General features: G+C 43.0%; 1 protein-coding gene and 1 long non-coding RNA gene across 3 annotated transcripts in view; one reads left to right on the plus strand and one right to left on the minus strand.

The window, feature by feature from the left end:
* Positions 1 to 2,239, minus strand: part of LOC124048941 — a 33,033-nt gene extending 30,794 nt beyond the window's left edge. The window contains exon 1 of the long non-coding RNA XR_006841329.1: positions 2,120 to 2,239. This is a non-coding gene — a long non-coding RNA (uncharacterized LOC124048941). The remainder of the gene's footprint in view (positions 1 to 2,119) is intronic.
* LOC124048940 (endoglin-like) overlaps positions 1 to 20,291 on the plus strand; it is a 54,183-nt gene extending 33,892 nt beyond the window's left edge. Inside the window, exons 4-14 of one of the 2 annotated variants that reach the window (XR_006841328.1) lie at positions 5,227 to 5,346; positions 11,171 to 11,342; positions 11,483 to 11,666; positions 11,797 to 11,902; positions 12,141 to 12,342; positions 14,693 to 14,841; positions 15,240 to 15,470; positions 15,949 to 16,015; positions 19,208 to 19,315; positions 19,448 to 19,602; positions 19,777 to 19,910. Coding sequence is in view for 1 of the 2 variants with exons in the window: in XM_046370129.1 (XP_046226085.1) it covers positions 5,227 to 5,346; positions 11,171 to 11,342; positions 11,483 to 11,666; positions 11,797 to 11,902; positions 12,141 to 12,342; positions 14,693 to 14,841; positions 15,240 to 15,470; positions 15,949 to 16,015; positions 19,208 to 19,315; positions 19,448 to 19,495; positions 19,777 to 19,901 (1,512 nt within the window). In the remaining variant the exon portion in view is untranslated. Of the gene's footprint in view, positions 1 to 5,226; positions 5,347 to 11,170; positions 11,343 to 11,482; positions 11,667 to 11,796; positions 11,903 to 12,140; positions 12,343 to 14,692; positions 14,842 to 15,239; positions 15,471 to 15,948; positions 16,016 to 19,207; positions 19,316 to 19,447; positions 19,603 to 19,776 lie in introns of both variants that reach the window. The other variant, XM_046370129.1, reaches the window with a different exon arrangement.
* The last annotated feature ends 2,796 nt before the right edge of the window (positions 20,292 to 23,087 follow it).

The raw sequence follows: 23,087 nt of genomic DNA on the forward strand, positions 1-23,087 counted from the left end.
AGGAAAACAATTGTATCTTGAAAGCACAGGAACAAAAATAGCAAGGGCGAGCGACCAGGGACGACAACGTGCATTGTTCCAACTTCTAGAGTAAATTGGAGATAGTGATGGAGAAAGTAAGAAGAAGAATCGAGGACAGTTCTTTTATAAAGACCTTTGAGTTTTGGTTAACCGTGAAAGTATTGTAATTTCCCAACTGATTTGCATGCGTAAATCCTTTCGACTCATATAGTATATTAGTCACAGACACATCCTTGACTCTATTGACTCAAACTGAGTGAATAGTGAATAAGTTGTCCATACCAGACTGGTACACTGTCAGATAACAGGAAAAATGAGTCATACATTTACTGTATACTGTGTGATTTGCTAGAACACATGGAATAACAATAGGATTCTCAACCCAAAACTATTTCCAACCATCTAAGACCCTACTGTGTTTCATTGAAAGGGAAGTGTAAAGTCTAGTTGTCAGCAAAGTACAAAGTCTAAACTATGGCCCCTTCACTTGTTGAGGCCAATTTATATAATGGACGGCAGAAGAAGAAAACATGCATCTCTCAGCTGACTGGTAATTGAGTAATCCTGCTCCTTCAGGGTATTTCAGGAGGCATTCTCTGAGTTTCGATGATAAACATATACTGACACTACTTAAAAGACTAGGCAAGCAACGTACTTTAATGCTCTGTGATGATAGACAGTGGCAAGGGACACGGATAATGTAATCAGTTAGACTGGTTGCCTGCAGCTCGGTCTGACTCCTTGTCTGTAATTCGCGCACGTGAACACACACACATACACACACCATCCTTGCAAACACAGACAGCACTTAAGTATTCTCTTTGTTCACTAATCCACATGCCCCAGACTGCTCACCTCTGAAAGTGTTCTTAAGTCTGTGCTAAAAATTAACGCCGGGACACAACAGGGATGCCTTTTCTTTTGGACTTCCTGCCAATGGGGCCTGACAACTTCCCTCCTGCGAGACTCATTAGACGAAGGCAGAGAGGAAGAGAAAGAGAGAGGCCCAACTCGGCTGAAAATTTGTCTCCCTCCAGCAGGTGGCGTTTTTTTGTATTGTTTCACCTACCAAGCAATGAGATTTTGTATGGAGTTTAATGAGAGAGTGTCGAATTTGGTCAACATAAAAATGAATGGCTTATTTGCTACGTGAGGTCTATTTGAGAAAATATAAGTTCCGCAATGCTTAGGTTTTTACGAGTGTCCTGATATAAGTAGGACATGTGACATCCCGGCAACTTTGAGAAAAAAGTATATCCATAATCTTTGACAAAGATTTGTCTGTGGATTGGAGACGATCACAGGTGTGTTCTGTGAAGATTGACTGATAGAAAAGAGGAGTGATTCAATTAAGGTGGACAGAGGGGAGATGATATCAAACTGCCTATTGGGCACACTAAATGAGTGTGTGTGTTCATGGACACAGCATCTGTTGCTCTCTTACATCCAAAACACACTGGCCTGTTGACAGCAGCTATCGTGGTGTGTTGTCTGTCTGTTTGTGTGTGTGTGTGTGTTGAACATGGCCCTTGCAGAGGCCTTGTGTATTAGCCCTGCAGTAGGCCTCAGACAATACATTGGGGGTCTCCTCCCACCAGCGTCAAACATTAGGGGTCCGAATTTTCCACTTTGGCCCCTCGCCTCAGCTCAGCATGGCCCTCTCAGAATGCACGCTGTCAACAGCAGGCAGCAGACGATCAATTTAATAGGAGTGAGCATAGACGAACAGAAAGACACCGTGTTCCTCAACCCCCTCGCACAGTACTCTCCAAACAAAGGCCAGCAGCCAAGAGAATCCAGCTCCAAAACAAGCAAGAGAAGACTGGACTTTAAGTCTGGATAAAAGTGGCTTTTTTGTTAATGTTAATAGTTAATTCCCCAAAAGCCCCTCTTCAGAACTGTATTTTGGAGGTATTTAAGTACTGTCGTCCACTTCAGTATTTTAACAACAAAATGGATTCATTTAAGGTAATTCATTGGCAAGTTCAAAACAGAATATAAAAATCCTTTCTTCCTGTTTTGCTCTTTGTAAACGTCACTATCTTACAACGCATTCTTGACTTACCAGGTATATATTGTAAGAACATATTTGACTTACCTAAAGCTGAAGTCCAACACTGTTTACCTGTTGTCTACTGTGGTACGAACTGTGAACTAGAATATGCTTCTCTGACCCTCTGTACATTTTGCTACCAGCCTGCTGAATCCTGATGCAGCCTAGTGGAGCTGTGCTTTGTGAGCTAAGCATGTGTCGGGGCCACTGCCACTCAGATAGAGGCTGTCTAATCTCCTACAGGACCACTGAGGCAGATAGCGTACAGGAGGGCATTGATGCACATCCAGTCCTCTCTCTGTCAGGGCTGGAAGTCAACTGCAGGGGGCTGGCAAGGTGAACATGTTGACTCTGCTGTCACTGGAGAGGGGAGAAGAGATTAGTGGAGAGGATATGGCTAAGCCTCTCACCTCTGTTCCTACTGGTACTCCAAGCCTCTCACATCTGTTCCTATTGGTACTCCAAGCCTCTCACCTCTGTTTCTATAGGTACTCCAAGCCGCTCACATCTGTTCCTATTGGTACTCCAAGCCTATCACATCTGTTCCTACTGGTACTCCAAGCCTCTCACCTCTGTTCCTATTGGTACTCCAAGCCTCTCACCTCTGTTCCTACTGGTACTCCAAGCCTCTCACATCTGTTCCTATTGGTACTCCAAGCCTCTCACCTCTGTTCCTATTGGTACTCCAAGCCTCTCACATCTTTTCCTATTGGCACTCCAAGCCTCTCACATCTGTTCCTACTGGTACTCCAAGCCTCTCACCTCTGTTCCTACTGGTACTCCAAGCCTATCACATCTGTTCCTATTGGTACTCCAAGCCTCTCACCTCTGTTCCTATTGGTACTCCAAGCCTCTCACATCTTTTCCTACTGGTACTCCAAGCCTCTCACCTCTGTTCCTTCTGGTACTCCAAGCCTCTCTCCTCTGTTCCTATTGGTACTCCAAGCCTCTCACATCTGTTCCTATTGGTACTCCAAGCCTCTCACATCTGTTCCTACTGGTACTCCAAGCCTCTCACATCTGTTCCTATTGGTACTCCAAGCCTCTCACATCTGTTCCTACTGGTACTCCAAGAATCTCACCTCTGTTCCTATTGGTACTCCAAGCCTCTCACTTCTGTTCCTACTGGTACTCCAAGCCTCTCACATCTGTTCCTATTGGTACTCCAGGCCTCTCACATCTGTTCCTACTGGTACTCCAAGAATCTCACCTCTGTTCCTACTGGTACTCCAAGCCTCTCACCTCTGTTCCTATTGGTACCCCAAGCCTCTCACACCACCTCCTCCTGGTACCCCAAGCCACTCACCCCACCTCCTCATGGTATCCCAAGCCTCTCAGCCCACCCCCTCCTGGTCCCCCAAGCCTCTCACCCCACCTCCTCCTGGTACCCCAAGCCTCTCACCCCACCTCCTCCTGGTACCCAGAGCCTCTCAACTCACCTCCTCCTGGTACCCCAAGCCTCTCACCCCACCTCCTCCTGGTACCCCAAGCCTCTTACCCTCCTCCTCCTGGTACCCCAAGCCTCACCCACCTCCTCCTGGTACCCCAAGCCTCTCACCCCACCTCCTCCTGGTGCTCCAAGCCTCTCACCCCACCTCCTCCTGGTACCCTAAGCCTCTCAGCCCACCTCCTCCTGGTTCCCCAAGCCTCTCACCCCACCTCCTCCTGGTACCCCAAGCCTCTCAGCCCACCTCCTCCTGGTAACCCAAGCCTCTCAGCCCACCTCCTCCTGGTATCCCAAGCCTCTCAGCCCACCACCTCCTGGTACCCCAAGCCTCTCAGTCCACCTCCTCCTGGTAACCCACGCCTCACAGCCCACCTCCTCCTGGTACCCCAAGCCTCAGAGCAGGAACTGGTGCTGGACTTGGATCACTGCTGTTGGATTGGATTAATGAGCTGGTCCTGCTAGTGTTGTGCTGGTTTGACTGTAGCATTGGACAGGTTTTGCTGTAGCCTGTTCCTCTGCTGTAGCCTGTTCCTCTGCTGTAGCCTGTTCCTCAGCCCTGGCCATTAAAACAGCCAACACCTGCCACTGGGGATGAATGTCATATTTCCACATTACACCGTGATTTATAGTAGCTAACTTTGCCATTACTAGAGAGACTACATGATGTCTTGTTTCTCATATCAGCTGACGCTATCAAATCACAGAAATTACATCTACCATCAACGGAATCTTTCTCATCTTGTCTTCTCTGGAATTGAAGAAGTGAAGAAAGCGGTACATAATTTAGCATGCGGGCCATCCTTGTATTTTCACATGTACTGTTCTGATGTGATGCCTCTGGAAGGGAACAGAAATGGGAATCTCTCAATGACTTTCTCTGTGGGAGAGAAAACACAGTAGAAACCTTTGTGTTGAGCTGTCAGACAACATTCCAAACCCAAGTTCGGTCCTTTCAAAATAAATGAAGGTGTTGTGTTGGATTAAAAATGTGTCACGAGAACAACATGTGTTAACCCACCATATGATCATAACATTGTAGTGTGCAGTCATTGTATTTTGAATGATGCCATGCGCTGACTCTGTGAAATGGAATAACACTGGAGTCAATATATGTTTGGAGGTTTGGAGTCAATATATGAGATTTGGAACCTGGTTGTGTGCTTGTGTGTTTCTGTGAGTGTGTGTGTGTGTGTGTAGTATATTCTAGTCAGTCAGAAAAACAAAATAATTGCAAAGTGTCCCTTATGGAAGGTCTGTAGGGTGACCGAAATGAGAACAGATTAGGTCTCAGAATCCTAGAGTAAACATTGCCCTCTGTTTCACCCACCCCAGTGTGACACTGTCCCAAAAGCAGCAGAGGACAAAACAAATGTTTATGCCGCTTTATTGAATTTCTTCCTGATCACAGCAAAGTTCCTGTGGGAATTTACACCACCACCACCACCAACTCCCCTGGCAACCATACGTGTTGTTTATGCTACAGCAACTGTACATATTATGCAGGCCACTGTTTTGAATGTACAGCCATTGTTGATGTGGTGATGATATTGATGTGTACTGTACACTCAGATGGTGGAGGGGATCAAACGTATTTTTCTGAAGCTAACAAATTCGAATTGTGAATTATGACATAAAAAAAATGGTGTTACAATCATCACCACATTTTTCCTGAAGTTTAACTTGCTTCTTCTGTCCTTTTCTCTAGGCTCCCAACATGTTTACACTGAATATGACCGCTGCCCAGCCAATGCACCTCATCATCACCACAGACTCAAAGCAGATCATATACACTGAGGCCCATGCTAACACGGATGTCAGCATTTACGTAAGTACCACCTCTCCTTATGTAAGTGTTGCCTTTTGCCTCCTACTTGTTTCCTTAGGGGTTTGCATCTGTTAGTATAACATCATCACATTAAGTCAGTGTATGAAGACTATCTATGCAAATTATTATTCCAGAAATATTACACTAGCTGGGAGGAAAGTAGGTGCTAACTTCAACATCTTAGGCTATTAGACTTACATCTAAATGCCCAATAGCCTCTGTTGCAATAGAGAAGGGTCTCGGGAGGTATGACTGCATTGAAACTGATAGCTGGCTAATGGGAGCTCGGCGAGGGCTGGGAGTCTTGCCTGGCATTTCTCCTGTTCCTGCCAGCTGAGCTGCTCTGCTCTGTTTAGCGCTAGTGTTTGGAGCCTGGGGAGGGGGAGGGGGGGGTAGAGCCTCACTGCCAGGCCTCCCTACTTCCATCGTTAACCAGGAGAGAAATGCTTTCCTGCAGGGCCAGATGGGCCAGCTGTATGACATAGCAACCAGCCACAGCTGTGCAACCCCCCGGGCCAGTTTGGAGAAGCAATTACCCTTGTTAGTTTAGTTTTGTGGTCCCTAAGGACCTGTATGTATTTTATATATGGTTAACATCCTAAAAAGGGTCTCAGAGTGTGTTGGAGTAGGGAGCGATCAGAACAAGCTAATACCCACTGTTTCAAAATAATTTGTCAATGTATTGGGACATGGAATCTATGTGTAAAATTCATTGGATTTGAAAAAAGTTATCAAGGTAAATTGTTGTTTTGAGGTGAAATGACAGGATTCTGTCACCATGGTAACACACTTTCAACATAGACAAACCTTGTGTAAAATATGTTGAATTTGTACCTTTGAAACAATGTCAGATCTTCAACATTGCATCCACTATCATAAAAAACAATAAGCTGGGCAGCACCTTCTACTGGAGTCTATCTACAACTATTCATTTGTTCTCTCACCCAAGGTTTTAGCTCAGCCGTGCTTAGCTTCGACCAAACATTGTCACTGACTCCTACCAATGTGCTATCGTGAGAATGATTATTGATAGATCTCTTAATACCTAATATATTCACTGTTGCTATCAAAAGACATGCCAAAGGCTAGGTAAAAACAGAACAAATTAAATGTGACCAAACTTTATAAGTCATATGTCCTCATTGATGCTATTTAGGTCTATATAGCATTTGCAAAGTCAACAACAGCTTTTGTTTCAATTTAAACCAGGGTTCAACAAATTACTAATCTGATATGTTGGATTCAAGTCTCCATCTAAGGCAAATCAAACTTTAAATACACTTTAAATAATATATTTTTTAACTTCAATGTTTGGTTGAGATGTAGATGTGAGTCCAACATATCAATTATTAATTTGTGGTAAAACTGGAATTAAAACCAGACTAAATATACATCTCATTCAAATGTTGATATATTGTTGCGTTGTCAACCAAACACAATTCAATAAGACTTTTGTAGTATAGTAAATAGCCTGAGGCTATCTTAGAATGTAACAGTATTTATACAACCTTAAAATCAGTAACACATCCATGGCCACATATTGAGGTTAGCCTACTGTAACTATAAATGTCTTCTTATGTCATCATAGAACGTGTGCATGTTCAAGATGATAGTATGCAAAGGTTGCAGGTCTGTGGAGAGCTTCACAATTGCTATAATAGTCAGAATAGTCAGAATCTCGAACAGCATTGACCACTTGCACTATGTACTTTTAATATAATCTCAATCCAGGTCATCTGGTCATTAGACGAAGAACAGTGATAACACATTCAATTGTATAAATCCAAAATATCTGACATTGTACACCCATTTGAAGTTTGTTGTGCTTTTAAATGGTTGAAAGTATAGTGATAACACATTGGGAATTCAACAACCTTCTGCCTGTCATTTTGAGTAGGTGAATAAATATCTCAACAAACTATTACTCACATTTCCACGTTAATGTGACATAGTTTGCCCAGTCGGTCGTCTCAGTCATACTGTGGATGTATAGTGTCATAGTGGAGACATTAACTTGAGTATTGTGTTGTTTCAATCATCCCAGAAAGAGAGGACTCCATAAGAGAGATTGTGCATCTCAAAGGGTTTCGTCTTGTCAATAGAATATTGGAAATGAAGCAGAAGGGAAAATGTGCATCTCTAGGACTGATAGGATGTTTTGTTTGGAAGTTTGAGTAAATGATAGTGTTAGTGATTTGGGATCCCTGCCTGGGAATTTAACCAACCCTTGTCTGCAGGCATACAGAACTCTTGCTTTTCATTACAATGAAAGCTGAGAGTTCAGACAAAGTCCACAGCACAGCACATCCTCCTCTTGAGCTCTGCTTCTCACACAAGGGGTAAAATAACTAACTTTATCTTTTATCTATTTCAACCCTCTAGTCTCTGTTTAAGTTGGCCATATCAACTTCTCAATAACCTTCCACGATAAATAGGACTATTCAATGTTTACAACACTGTCAGCAGTCTGTGGTATAGCCTTTAATGTCCTGCAGATAGGGGGGACATTGCACATGAAGAGGGGATGTTTTTGTGGGATGGAAGGACGGGATAGTGTGTAGTGGATCACTGGGGAGTGTTACCATTTTAAGGAAGAAGGAAATAGCATCTGGTGTGTGTCTGAGGAAGTGCATCACGTGGCTGACAGATCTGCTGGTTACTTGCCTAGAGTTCTATCCAGCTGTGACCGGGACAGGCACAAGTCACCGCACACACTCAGATGGGACTGAGTACATTTGCTTACATTCACAAAAAGCCACCAACCTGTTGGTTCAACATCAAGGTTCAAGGTCTCTCAACTTCAATTGTCCCTCAAATCCTAACTGTTTTAGAAGTTGACGGTTGTTCCCCATCTAATATGGGGTAGTTTACCATTACACCAAGTCATAATACACTGTGGTCTCTCTCCCTACTATGTTACGTAAGAGTTAATTATCCCTCTGGAATTGTCCCCTGAACGCCCTCGTGGAGACAGTTCAGGATGCGTCTTCGGAGCCAAAGGGACAGAGACAGAGACGGATAGACAGGCGAGTGGCCTTGTCCCGAACCTAATCTCTGTTGGATGGGTGCCTGTTCTAAACAGCCATCAGATAGCTCTCTCTGACAGAGACTTATATCCCCCCGACTCCAGGCTCATGCAGCCCCTCTGGATCAGGCAAAGGGAAGTCTAATCTGAAAAGTTTTTGGAAGCGCCACTCCTTGCTCGGACTACTTCCTGTCATGCAATATATCCCCGGGCTGTGCCATGTCGAACTCTGACCCCAAGGAGACAAATTCTTGTCTATATTGTTCTTTCTCTCATTCATCGATCGCTCTCACTCTTTTTCTCTCTTCCTGACTTACTCCTTTCTCCACCTCTCCTCCTCTCCCTCCACTGTGATGTGTTTTATTTTTTTGTCCTTGTAGTTTCTTGTCTTTCTATTTCGATCCAATCTAAACCAAATATACACGCATGAGAAGGACCAATCAATCACACAGGTTTCCTTGGCTTTCAGCAGAGCCTTCTGGCTGCAGCCGGCAGGCCTTCAGACACACACACACACACACACACACACACACACACACACACACACACACACACACACACACACACACACACACACACACACACACACACACACACACACACACACACACACACACACACACACACACACACACACACACACACACACACACACACAGCTAACATGAAGATCCAGAAAGAAAACAATCAGTGGTCTTTTTTCCAGACCTCAGTTTTCAGCCTAACATCTGGATCACCAGGAAATACATGGACTTTGTTCCTCCAACTCCAAACACAACGACTGCTGCTCTCTCCCCCTTCCCTGGCCTCTTCTTTGCAAAACACTGAGCACATACCTCCTGTGAGTTTGTGCAATGCAGCATAGCTAATTGTGTTTGTTGTTGTTTTCATGATATCCATTATCATGAAATTAATTGTAGTAACACAGCAGACCTATTTAAGTCCCCCCATTCCAGAACAAGATGTCCATCTGTGTGCTACAGTAGCTAGAATGCAACGGTAATAGCTATGAGAACATTGATTGGGGAGAAAATGAAGCCATTGCTGAGACAGGATTCAAAGGGAAATTGATATCTGCTGAATGCCATCCATCTGCTCTGTATAGTATATACATTGACTAGTCTAAACCTCTTGGACTAATGATGGCATGTTTTTTTGATATGCTTTTAGAAGTATAGCTGTCTTTTACAGCTATGAGTTCCGAATGTCTTGTTTAAATTCCAATTCAATTCTTGAATTTGAATTGGCCACACCCCACAGGAAGCAGCATTTGAATTGAATTGGAATTAAATAAAGTATCATTTAATTCAATAAAATTCAAATGGTTAATTTAGTACTATACATATGTTTATTTTTGACATTTGGAGACCAATACTATCTAAAACATATGGATGGAACAGATTGTTTAATTAAGACTCCTTACATGTATTTAAAATAATTACAGTAGTCTGGAAATATTCTAAGATCCTTTTGTAGGTTTAGAATAATTCATAATTCACTTACATCTCATACAAAATTCCCAGAATGCAAAAAAAAATACAGAATGGAAGGGACCAACCTAATCTAATGAGAAAAATACAAAAATAGACTTGTGACAAGAATATTTGAAATGGTATCCGTATTCTTTGCAGTAATAAGTAGAATATGTTTTTGGTAAAAGATTTGTCAAAGGAATAAGACTTTCATGCTTAATGTCTCAGTTGAATTTAATGTCTCAGTTTAAATTATACTTCTTTTCATTCAAATTCTGCTTCCTGTGGGGTGTATTCAATTAAAATGTAAATTTCAATGAATGGGTTGAATTAAGAAATTCAGAATTGATCCTAACCCTGGCACGACTCTTAGGTTACACTGAAACGTCACTTAACCGCCCCATTACAGTAGACCCCCTACTTGAGTGATTCATCTACAATCCATTATTCCTCTAGCCTGGCGGGGGAACAGGGGAATGTGTGCTGTGGTGTGTATGCGCTAGGCTGGATGTATATATGTATACCCGTATGGAGCCAGATTCCAGCCGACTCCACTGACGCACAGAGTTAAAAAGGTCCCATTTCCCAGCCCCACTCAGGAAGCAAAGGAAAGACCTTGGCTCCAACTGGGTTGTGCAAACAGGCTCGTGGACACTTTAACATAATAAACATTCCTTTTCAAATGGCCCTGCTCTACTCAGAAAATCAAGAGAGAGAGAGAGAGAAAAAGAGAGAGATCAATAGACAGGCAGAAAGAGGGAGAGAGGGAGGAGGGTGAGGAAGAGGGAGGGGGTGCATGCTTTAATGTGGCTGTTGTCAGACACATTGGGCAAACATGAGTTAGCAGGCTCTAAATAAGGCTCTGACAAGCAGAGCTGTCTGGTCCTCCTAGAGGTAGTGTCTTAATGACTTAGGGCTGTATATAAAACAAATATCCCTCCATGTACATAAAGGAAACAAAAAAGAATGTAGTGGATCATGTTAACAGACATATTCAGTCATATTCAATTGCCTTGTACATGTAGTGTATTTGTTGATAAACTACTGCCTAGGCACACACGTCTTCTCTAAGAAAACTGGGAAAATATACTTGTGAGAATAACCTGAGAATAGTAGGGAAATTAGTAGTTTGTACATTTTTATAGCAGCCTCCTTAATACTCTTCTATGATTTAGTTTGACCAGGGGTCAAAGAGATACTGGGCATCATTATTGCAATACAGGTTCAATTTATTTGAACCTATACAATCATGACTTGACATGCAATAATAGATAGATGGTCAAAGTCTTTAAATTAAATGTCGAATGTATTTTCCTTTACTCACCAGGTGGCAAATGACTCCAATATGCAAATCATGGGTACAATTGTGAACGTCCAGAAAAAAGCCTTTCCCACAGACAATAAAGATATAGTGAGGTGGGCCGCCGAGAAGTTTGGTGGGGTGACGTCCTTCACCACCATCCAGAACCCGATGAGCATCGCTTCCACAGGGAGAGAGGGTGAGACAGATACATACAACGTTCCTCAAACTTACACAATTCTCAAGTCCTTTTTTTGCTATGTCTGTTAAGATAAACAGTGGCGGAATATTGGCAGATAATGTAACACATCTGAATAATAAATGTTAATGATTTTACAGGAACAAGACTCCTTCCAACTGGCTCCAACAACTGTACTCTTGAAAACGAATGGCATGCGCTCAAGCACTATCTGAAGTTAGAATCAAACATGCGTTTGCTCAAATCCTGCTCGAACCAGCTTCCCCACAGCCACACTGAGAAAGAACTGTACATCGTCAACATCCCTGAGGATGTCAGCATTCGGTACGACACCGAAGAGTCTCTTGGCTGAAAACATTAGCAACACATTCCATGATAGTGGCATTATATAGGTGATTGTCATGTGTGTTGGTGCTCTTGAACTGTAAAGTAACATACTATTTTGTTCTTCCAGCCTTGTCTCTGTGCACGTCATCAGTGAGAGGCAGATCAGTCTGTTCCTAAGAGGACCTCAGGGTACCGTGTGGAGCATCCATGACCCAAAGCACACCAGCTTCAGTGTAAGCACTGGACAACATCTACTGCTGGCTAAATTGTAGTATCAATGTCTGAAACTGAATCACCAATGACTCATATGTTACCTGCATTTTTTCTGGTGTTCATTTCATGCCCAGTTATGCATGCATAACTTCAATCATTCTACGTGACTGACAAAGTTGTCCTATAGAAATAGAAAAATACTCTCTACTATATATGGTTCATTTGATCTCTCTTTCCCTCTCTCCCTTTCTCGCTCAGTCCAACAACGTGATCCTGCTTGCTGCCACCAGCATGATGCATAAGATCCCTCCCACTATCACCATCTCCACAGACAGTGCTGCTGCTGTACAGAAGACGGCCTTGGACCATTTCCGAGCCAGTACCATCACCAGCTACTCTGAGATCCGAACCGAGGGCACCATGGTCACACTGGTCCTAGGGAATAAGGACCACACTTCAGGTAAGATACAGCTAGAGACACAGTGAGCATACAGTGCCTTGCAAAAATATTCATCCACTTTGGCGTTTTTCCTATTTTGTTGCATTACAACCTGTAATTTAAATCGATCTTTAGTTGGATTTCATGTAATGGACATACACAAAATCATCCAAATTGGTGAAGTGAAATTAAGAAAATAACTTGTTGAAGACATGTTTTATTTATTTACGGAAAAGGGGTGCGTGCATATGTACAGTATTCACCCCATTTGCTATAAAGCCCCTAAATAAGATCTGGTGCAACCAATTACCTTCAGAAGTCACATAATTAGTTCAAAAAAATCCATTTGTGTGCAATCTAAGTGTCACATGATCTGTCACATGATGTCAGTGTGTACACCTGTTCTGAAAGGCCCCAGAGTCTGCAACACCACTAAGCAAGGGGCACCACCAAGAAAGGGACACCATGAAGATCAAGGAGCTCTCCAAACAGGTCAGGGACAAAGTTGTGGAGAAGTACAGATCAGGGTTGTGTTATAAAAAAATATCCGACACTTTGAACATCCCACGGAGCACCAGTAAATCCATTATTTAAAAATGGAAAGAATATGACACTACAACAAACCTGCCAAGAGAGGGCACCCACCAAAACAATGACCAGGCAAGGAGGGCATTAATCAGAGAGGCAACAAAGAGACCAAATATAACCCTGAAGGAGCTGCAAAGCTCCACAGCAGATATTTGAGTGTCTGTCCATGGGACCACTTTAAGCCGTACACTCCACAGAGCTGGGCTTTACAGAAGAGTGGCCAGAAAAAAAGCCATTGCTTAAAGAAAAAAATAAGCAAACACTCGCCAAAAGGCATATGGGAGACTCCCAAGGAAAACTCTATGTCTGGCGCAAACCCAACACCTCCCATCACACCGAGAACACCATCCTGCAGGGACTGGGAAACTGGTCAGAATTGAAGGAATGATGGATGGCGCTCAATACGGGGAAATTCTTGATTGAAACCTGTTTCAGTCTTTCAGACATTTGAGACTTGGACAGAGGTTCACCTTCCAACAGGACAATGACCCTAAGCGTGCACTCGAGTGGTTTAAGGGGAAACATTTAAATGTCTTGGAATTGCCTAGTAAAAGCCCAGACCTCAATCCAATTGAAAATCTGTGGTATGACTTAAAGATTGCTGTACACCAGCGGAACCCATCCAACTTGACTTGAAGGAGCTGGAGCAGTTTTACCCTGAAGAATAGGCAAAAATCCCAGTGGCTAGATGTGCCAAGCTTACAGTGACATACCCCAAGAGACTTGCAGCTGTAATTGCTGCAAAAGATGGCTCTGCAAAGTATTGACTTTTGGGAAGGGGGGGGGGTGAATAGTTATGCATGCTCAAGTTATTTTATGTTGTCTTATTCCTTGTTTGTTTCACAATAAAACATATTTTGCATATTCAAAGTGGTAGGCATGCTGTGTAAATCAGATGATACAAACCCCCATAAAATATATTTTAATTCCAGGTTGTAAATAGGGGTGAATACTTTCAGAAGCCACTGTAGTACTATTAGCCTCTAGCAAGGGTAGAATGACTAGGGAGTTTTGTTATGACACCGTTCCTGTCAATTGTCTGTAAACTTGCCCAAACAGTAAATTCATATTCAGAGTGACCCGTTCAACAAGAACATAACTGCTCATATTGTTGTTTGGTATAATGGTGCAAAACTGCAGTAAAAATATGCTTTAGAAAGCTCTCGGTAATTGGTAGCTAACAGTATGACATTGTTGCCAGCTAGCTCCTGTAGTAGACTGGCTCTTGTATTAGACTAGCCCTGTACTAGACTAGCTCCTGTACTAGACTAGCTCCTGTACTAGACTAGCTCTGTACTAGACTGGCTCCTGTACTAGACTAGCTCCTGTAGTAGACTAGCTCCTGTACTAGACTAGCTCTGTACTAGACTGGCTCTGTACTAGACTAACACTGCACTAGACTGGCTCTGTACTAGACTGGCTCTGTACTAGACTGGCTCTGTACTAGACTAGCTCCTGTACTAGACTAGCTCCTGTACTAGACTAGCTCTGTACTAGACTGGCTCAGTACTAGACTAGCTCTGTACTAGACTGGCTCTGTACTAGACTAGCTCTGTACTAGACTGGCTTATGTAGTAGACTTGCTCCTGTACTAGACTAGCTCTGTACTAGACTAGCTCTGTACTAGACTGGCTTGCTTTGCCAACATTATTATTATTATTATTTAGGGTTAGGGTGTTTATTAACCAATCAGTTCAACTAATCTATATGGTGCACCAATCCTGTAGTATCCTGTACAAATGGATTTTTACTGTCGGGTGATTTTTGTGTCTTGCTGTCTCAGTCACAGAGGCTGCACCAACCGAGACAACTCCATCGCCCCCCAGCCCGCCTCAGATGCCTCTACTCATGCAACTGTACACCTCTCCAGACTACCGCTCCCCTCTGGACCCCAACACCAAGGTGCAGAGCGACAAGAGGATCTACGCAGAGGTGAGAGCCCTTTTATTTATTTCACTCCAGCACCCTCCCGCTCTTAGTAATCCACTCCCAGTTCCTCAGCCGTGCACACATTCTCACCCCCTAAGCCCTGCACACCTTCACAACTGCATGACTCCGAACACAGAGGGCAAACATCTATTCCATAGTATGGCAAACTAGACAGGTATTCATGTTTGAGAGAGAACTTGTTCGAGAATAATTTTGATAGTATCGTACTATTTATGTACAGTATATAACAACATGCATGATAGAGCATGACCATATACAGTTATGAGAGCAAATACATCCACCAACATCTCCCACCAGGCCTGCTCTACGCTACAAAACAACACCCATACTGTAGTGTATGCAAACATTTCCAGGACTCCAAACATCCCTCTCCTCTCCAGATCTCAGGGCGGACACTGGGGGAGATTGTCCTGACCATCAAGGTGATTAACTGCTCGGTGCGCTCCAAGGGTTCTTGCCCGGTGGTGAGGGACATGCCATTCAGGCCAGAGGTATGCTCCTCCACCGTGTGCCCCAACAGTACCAGGGTTAGCTTCTCCTTAGAGCTGCTCCAAGACCTGGCCTCCACTAGCTGGGACCTGGAGTGCTCCGTCAAACTCTGCTTCAGCGAGGTATGTAGGTGGAGGAGATATGGGTGGTGGGGGGAAAGAGGGGTATTGCTTTATTGACTTATAGGACACAATATTTTGCTGTAATTTATTTTTGTATCTTTTCTTTTGTGCCGAAACATCCAAATAGATGTTTCCATTGAGCATTTATTCATTCAATCTGAAGTTTTTCTCTGACACATTTATTTCAACATCATAACAGTAGCTATGCTTCTAGTACTTGTACTTTCAGAGTTAGACTGAAATATCATAAGCAGAGTAGATTCTTAAAGTAATAGTGTGTGCCAGCATGTTTAACTAAACTATGTTAATTCTAAGCTGTATCTTTTAGTCAACAAGCCAAATCTCCAGTGAACTTTCACTTCATCATCAAGGCATTTTTGGTGTTTCGAGTTTACTTTAGTAATTTTTAGTTTCTTTGTCAACAAAGTACACTTAATGATCGGTTTGTATCACTCTCTCTTTTGGTAATGTCTTGTAGAAATGTGGAGATGGAGGAAGAGTGAAGAGGAACTTGGAGGTCACCCAGACATACATCCCGCCACCAAGTGAGTTCAGTTTTAACTGCAAAGTTTTAAAGCCTTCCAGCTCTGTTGTTGTACTGTAGTTTGTCCTTCTGGCAACCCTGTCCTAACATTTACAGTACACATGATAATCCCATTGTTAGTCCTAATCAAGATTCATAAATTCATACTTGGGTGTATTTTAAAACACGACTCTTCTCTGTCGTTGAGATGACCCTACCTTCCCCTATTCTGCGCAATCGCTTTTCCTTAAAAATAAAAAAAGACAGTCAAATGAAATCACCACTAACACTGCTGTCAAATGCAACAGTAGGAGAGACACCGCATTGTCCTCCTCAACCCTCAATAATTCCTTTATCGGAACATTCCATCATCCATTTCATTCTGGCCACAGCAGAGGCTGGCTGGCTTGTCTGTCCATCTCGGTTGTACTGCCTACCATCGAGCTCCACTCCAACGTTGGGCACGTCATCATGCCGATGATGAGGTCAGGATATACAGAGAGAGACGGGTCATGGAGGGGATGTGAGGTGGGGCCTCCTCCTTAGGAAGGCCTGCAGCCTGACCTTGTGGCCACAATCAGCCAGTAATGACCCTCGGGGGGGATCCATTGTGTCCGAGGTCTGGCTGCTGGGCCGTCTGTCCAAACATGGGCCCCGGGCCTGGCGCTAATTGTCAGAGACAGAGGCCCTGAACACAAAAGGGGGAAGGTGTTACTCTTCAAAGGGGAGGACAATCTCCGGGCAGATGAGTCAGGAACAAATATCGCATTCCTCAACCTCTGTAAACCCAGAAGGGAAACCCATCATTTTTTTGCAAAAAGGAAAACAAAAGACAACAAACCTCAGGTTCATGTTTTGGCTTACCACACAGCTCCCCAAATTTGGCCAACAACTTATTTATTCCTGCAATTTCCTCACACAGAAGAAGAGGATACAGGTTGGATCATCAGTTGATGTTGGCGTTTTAGGCTGATGCTGCCAGGCCTTCACTGCTCATTTTTGTTATTGTGTCCCTGTTTTGTCAGCCAACCCATTATGGTCCCTATGTCAAGGAAAGGTCATGTGAGTGCGTGGAGGGACTCAGGGACTTGCTGTGATGGTGGATGAAAGGGATCAACGTTTTTTCCCGTTAAACTTCAGGCAACTCCTCATTGACCTCAGCGCTCCTTTCATCCATGCCTGCCCACACAGTGCACACACCAAACAACTGGAGCCAACCAACTCTATGGGCTCTCCGAATTGGTCGTCTACGGTCATGTAGTCAGTTCCACTCAGTTCTTCTACAGAATTCTGACCAGAGAATTGGAGCTCAGTTGAGGCCGGCTGACTGCTGCTGGCTGCTGCTGGGAGCCTCGCCTGTTTTGATTGGCCAGGATATTGCTTCCCCTCGGCTGTCCTTCCTGTTTGGTAGCTGTCCCCCAGAGGACTCTTGGGAGTCGTAGTGTTGTAGCGCAGGCCTGCAGCTGTCCGTCCCCTCCACCCCACCTGCGACGCAGCTTCTACTTCCTGTCCCTGTTTGCTTTCCGGCCCATTCTGGAAAACAAATGTAAAAAAATACTTTAAAACATGCTTCTGTTTAGACATGGACTGGGACAGGGCCTTTGAGTCGGTAATGCTGGTAGTAGATAATTCCCCTCCTATAAAGATGACTTTAATCACTTACAATCTAATTCATGAGATTTAATCGAAGGATGTAGCCCACATTAGATTCATTATGATGGTACACAAGCATTTAATTATGTTGTGACAGCAGAGCAGAGATGGATTTTAATAGGGTGAGGGGATGAATTATCTTAATTATTCTTATAGATTAATCCATGGAAACCATCAATAGCAATATTAACAGGCTTGCAGGATGATGGCAAGCTGTGCAGCCAAACAAACAGAATGCAGACCCTCATCCTTCCTGCATCCTGTCTTTCCTGTCCTTCAAGAAAGGAGAGAGCCTAAGTGTAGTGCTGGGCCTAGTGTAAAGCACAGGGGAGAATGACTGTCATTGAAGCCATGGAAGTTCAAGGCTGACCGCGGTACTGCAGGCGTTGTTACAAAACAGGATCCCGCACTATAGTGAATTTAAAAAATGGTAATCTGGTCAATCTTCTTGTAAATAAAATAGAAATTCAAGACAACCGATAATTGCTTCAAATACACCAAATGTATGTCCGCAAATACACCAAATGTTTGTCCGCACGCAGAAGAACATAAGGATAATTTAGTTGATAATGGCAGCCTGCAGTACCCCAGTCGGCATTCAACTTGAGTTACTCAATGAGAGGGGGCAGCACTGAGCCAGCCTGCAAAGTCACATTCTGGAGGGTCAGTGCTATCGGGGATCCTTGTGACGTCCCTACCCTCCTAACCCTTACACTAACCCTAATCTTAACTATAATATAATCTTAACCCTTAACTATTTTACATGTCAACTTCAATGGGCGCATGTTATGTGAACATTTCATTATACTTAATTTGGCTATTGAGTCTTCACATGGGAATGTATGGTGTCACGTGATTGATGGCTTTGTCCATTCATATATTCAGTCATTGTGAAGACACAGGATGGCTCCTGCCCAGAGGACGGATGATTAGCTTCCTCCCAAATTCTCAGGATCCATGTTGGAGATTTCCATTAGGGAAGTAGCAGAAGCTGGGGAACTTGTGTGTGTGTGTCTTCGTGTGCATACATTTGTGCACTTATTCTCGCGTGCTTGGATGCACACGTGTGTGTGTGTGTGTGTAAGTGTCAGTGCCAGAGGTAGTAGCACATGGCCAGAGCCTGTTTTCAACGAATCTGATTTGAGAGCTCCGTCGAGGGAGAGCAATTTTGCCTCAGCCATTGGCTTAAGAGTTGTTTTGTTTGCTCCTACGTCTGTAATTGCTGGAACAGCTTGTGTGGGACAATGCCACACACAGGCTGCCCAGGGGGCACTGCCAGGGCCAAGCAGTGTGACCACAAACTTAAATTCACATGATGAGAGAGCCAAAACTTCATCACAACAGTGATAACCATTTGTTTCCACAAACAGATTTGGCCTCAATTGTACAATGTGCTTGAGACAAAGAAAAATTCATGAGTTTGTAATGTTAACTGGTTGTGTGCTGGAAATGAGGAAATCATAGGAGAAATAATCTCTCAGTGATTCCACTGATATCCAACAATTTTACTAAACACCTCAATGTGAGACATGAATTAATGTGTTTCTCCTGTGTGTTCTAGTGGCGTGTATTGACTTTGGTCTGTCAGCCGTGCTGGGCATTGCCTTTGGAGGTTTCCTGATCGGAGTTCTGCTCATTGGAGCTCTTTGGGTCATCAAGATCCGCACAGGTAAGTCGGAGTCTGACTATCTCTTTTGTGGTGTTACATTTACATACCATACAAAAGGGTTTTTCGAGGTCTATTTAACCTTTTCATTCAAACTTAATTTAAAACAGTATTATTTTGTTTTATGGGATCTAGGATACCCCACCGGACTGGATGTAGGGTCGACTACTGCAAACCTCTCGAGTAAGATGCTAGTCACTGTTTCTGGTTGATGCCAGTCCCAGTTAAACGTATAGAGTTCTATTTTCCCTGAAGGGGGAATAGTAAAGTAGGCAAACCATATCAATGAGGTAAACCTATCTCCTCCTCCTTTTCTGTTCTTTCTCATGATCACTATCCCTCAAACAACCAACCAACCAGTCAATCAGTCTTTATTATCCCAGAAGCAGTTGGTTTGCAAGCTGAAATTGAGTTTGACAAATTGGTTAACATGAATAAAAAAAAGAATTGTCCTTTCTCTCCAGAATGTCCTTGCTCTCTGACCAGCAAACGGCAACCTGTCTCCAACAACCCCTCCCCCTCTGAGAACAGTAGTGCCAACGCCAGCATTGGCAGCACTCAGAGCACGCCAACAAGCAGCATGGCATGACACCATCACCACCACCGTCTCCCCTCTCCGTCACACTGAGGGGGGCTCCATGCTATTTGGTCGCTCTTTCACAATGCTTAAGAAAGCATTACCCCCTCTCTTTAGTCACACCACATCACGCATCCTTTCTCACCAACCTGAGGGGGGTTAGGTCGGGTGGGGGGTGGGGGGGGGCAGCTGTAGTCTAGTCTAGGCTCCTAACACCCTCCTCTCCGGCCTCCCAGCAAACGATCCAGACTGGAAGTCAGAGAGGGTGGAAAAAAAAGGCCCTGGCTCCCAGCAACAGGAAAAACAAAGCATATCCCCAAGAACTAACAGGAAATTCACTGCATTCTTTTCAATGAATTGTGCCTCTCTGTTGGCGGCACAATAAGAATCAGTCGGGGGGGGGGGGGGGGGGGGGGGACAAAAGATTGACTTTGAAAACATTATTAGATAAACTGTTTTGGCTCTCAACATCCACAATTGTTGTGATAGGAAATGTCAAGGCCCCTTTTTCCAGGCAATTTAGAGATAGATTCTGGACTGACATTCGTTCTTTGACGTTGACTGTAGTTTGAATTAAAATTTGTATTACTGTATATGGGTGGCTGGAAGACACCATGTCAGATTTAAAGATTTCAGACAGTAAAAAGCTAGAATATCCCATGTTCTCTTCCAACACCAAGGGGAATCTGTCTTCATGGGATTTAGGAAAGATTGGGAAAAGGCTACCTCTTAATTTATATAGATATCAGATTGTTAAACATAAGCTTGACAATGGCTTCTTCTGGTGAGCTAGTGAGATACATAAAAACAATTTTCTCTTTCATTCCATTTCACTTGAGTTACATCATATTGTTTTGCTCAGAGCCATCTCTTACATACAAGCAGAATTTATAGCAAAACATTTCTTGCAAGTCAAATGTTGCACTATGTAAACAAAAGTATGTGGACACCCTTTCAAATTAGTGCATTCGGCCATTTCAGGTGTATAAAATTGAGCACACAGCCATGCATTCTCCATAGACAAACATTGGCAGTAGAATAGCCTTACTGAAGAGCTCAGTGACTTTCAACATGGTACCGTCATAGGATGCCACCTTTCCAACAAGTCAGCTTGTCAAATTTCTGCCCTGGTCAACTAAGTGCTGTTATTGTGAAGTGAAAACGTCAAGGACCAACAACTGCTCAGCCGCGAAGTAGTACACCACAAAAGCTCACAGAACCGGATCGCCGAGTGCTGAAACGCGTGGCACATTAAAATTGTCTGTCCTCGGTTGCAACACTCACTACAGAGTTCCAAACTGCCTCTGGAAATAACGTCAGCACAATAACTGTTTGTCTGAAGCTTCATGAATAGTTTGTTGGGAGCTTCATGAAATGGCTGAGCAACAGCACACAAGCCTAAACTCACCATGCGCCATGTCAAGCGTCGGATTGAGTGGTGTACAGCTCGCCGCCATAGGACTCTGGAGCAGTGGAAATGCTCAGTGGAAACGATCAATTGGAACACCGACTGCGAGCCAGGCCTAAATCGCCCAACATCAGTGTCCGACCTCACGAATGCTTATGTGGCTGAATGGAAATAAGTCCCCACAGCAATGTTCCAACATCTAGTGAAAAGCCTTCCCATAATAGTGGATTATGTTATAGCAGCAAAGGGGGGACCAACTCCATATTAATGCCCATAAATTTGGAATGAGATGTTAAATGAGCAGGTGTCCACATACTTTTGGTCATGTAGTGTACATGAGCCTTAGCAAATTAGTTGGTTTTATAGTAATTGTTAAAAATATAATATTTATCTGAAATTGTATTATGTCTAGATAAACATTTCACTTTCCTCAATGCAGACCAAAGTCAACACCAAAGCAAAAGTTGTTACCAAATAAATTGCGCTACATTATCAAAGATGGAAAAAAAGATTCAAAATCAAAATGATTGAACTCAGGAAAAACTGTGGCATTATTGTAATTTAGCGTGAAATTATTTGTCAAGTGCCAAGGAAAATGGAAATCAGATTGAATTGTAAGTGCAAACCCATTCTGTGTGTAAGTGTACAAATGTAAATGTATTTTGATTGTATTGCCTTTTTTTTAACCTATTTTAAATTGCTCTCACAATACAAAGTAAAGCCTTGTGGTTATGACCTGCTGGGTATAAAGACATTCCCTTCAAACATTCCATTCAGCCGTATCTCCTAAAGAAACAGCAATACTGTACCATAAGTATACAGTATATAATTTAAAATGTTATTGTAATGATTGTACTAGTTATTTTATAGTTCAGTATGCCAATGTACAGCGACACAGAGTCTAATCTATATTTGTTAAGCAGTTAATATTTCATTCGTAATTAATTTGTTTTGATACCATCACCAAAAGCAGCGATCTTAAAACCAAGTGAGCTTCCTCAACCCAGTACTGTGTTTTTAATGCCCCAACGTGTTTTTTACATTTTGATAAAACAAAATGATGTAGCTAATAATGTGTTGTGTGTGTGTTTCTGTGCATATACACAAGTGAGTGCATGCATGCAAGTGTGTGTGTGTGTGTGTGTGTGTGTGTGTGTGTGTGTGTGTGTGTGTGTGTGTGTGTGTGTGTGTGTGTGTGTGTGTGTGTGTGTGTGTGTGTGTGTGTGTGTGTGTGTGTGTGTGTGTGTGTGTGTGTGTGTGTGTGTGTGTGTGTGTGAATGTACTCTAAGATGTGTACACTCCGAGGAAAACATTATAAATTGCCACTTGAGTATTTGTGTAATATGAGGAGTTAATTTTATATGTAATGTCCATGCAGTTTATTTTGTAGGAGTGTTGTTTCTTATATTCTTACTTTATAAATGCAATAGCTTCTGTGTTATTCTCCATATGTTCCAAAGAACTTGGACTATTCCCTATTACAAAATGCAGTTAAAAAAAAAACTTGTAGTCATTTGTAACCAGATGGCCATAGATTTATACTTTCTATATTCCAGTTTAAATCGTATGATTTGTTTTGTTATTAATTTCTATAAACATCATTAAAACAACCATCAAGTCGCTAAAGCCAAACTCCAGAGCCCACATTACTGGTGTTATGTAAAACAGTTATTGTTGCTCTAACTTACTCCATTCAACATTAATCTCACCCTAAACCCCCTGCCATACAATAACAAAAGCTAATCTTCTCTGATTCGAGATACTCTGTACTGGTGTGATAGGCTGATGCA

Source organism: Oncorhynchus gorbuscha, linkage group LG11 (genome assembly GCF_021184085.1).
Source record: "Oncorhynchus gorbuscha isolate QuinsamMale2020 ecotype Even-year linkage group LG11, OgorEven_v1.0, whole genome shotgun sequence".
Taxonomy (NCBI): Eukaryota; Metazoa; Chordata; class Actinopteri; order Salmoniformes; family Salmonidae; genus Oncorhynchus; species Oncorhynchus gorbuscha.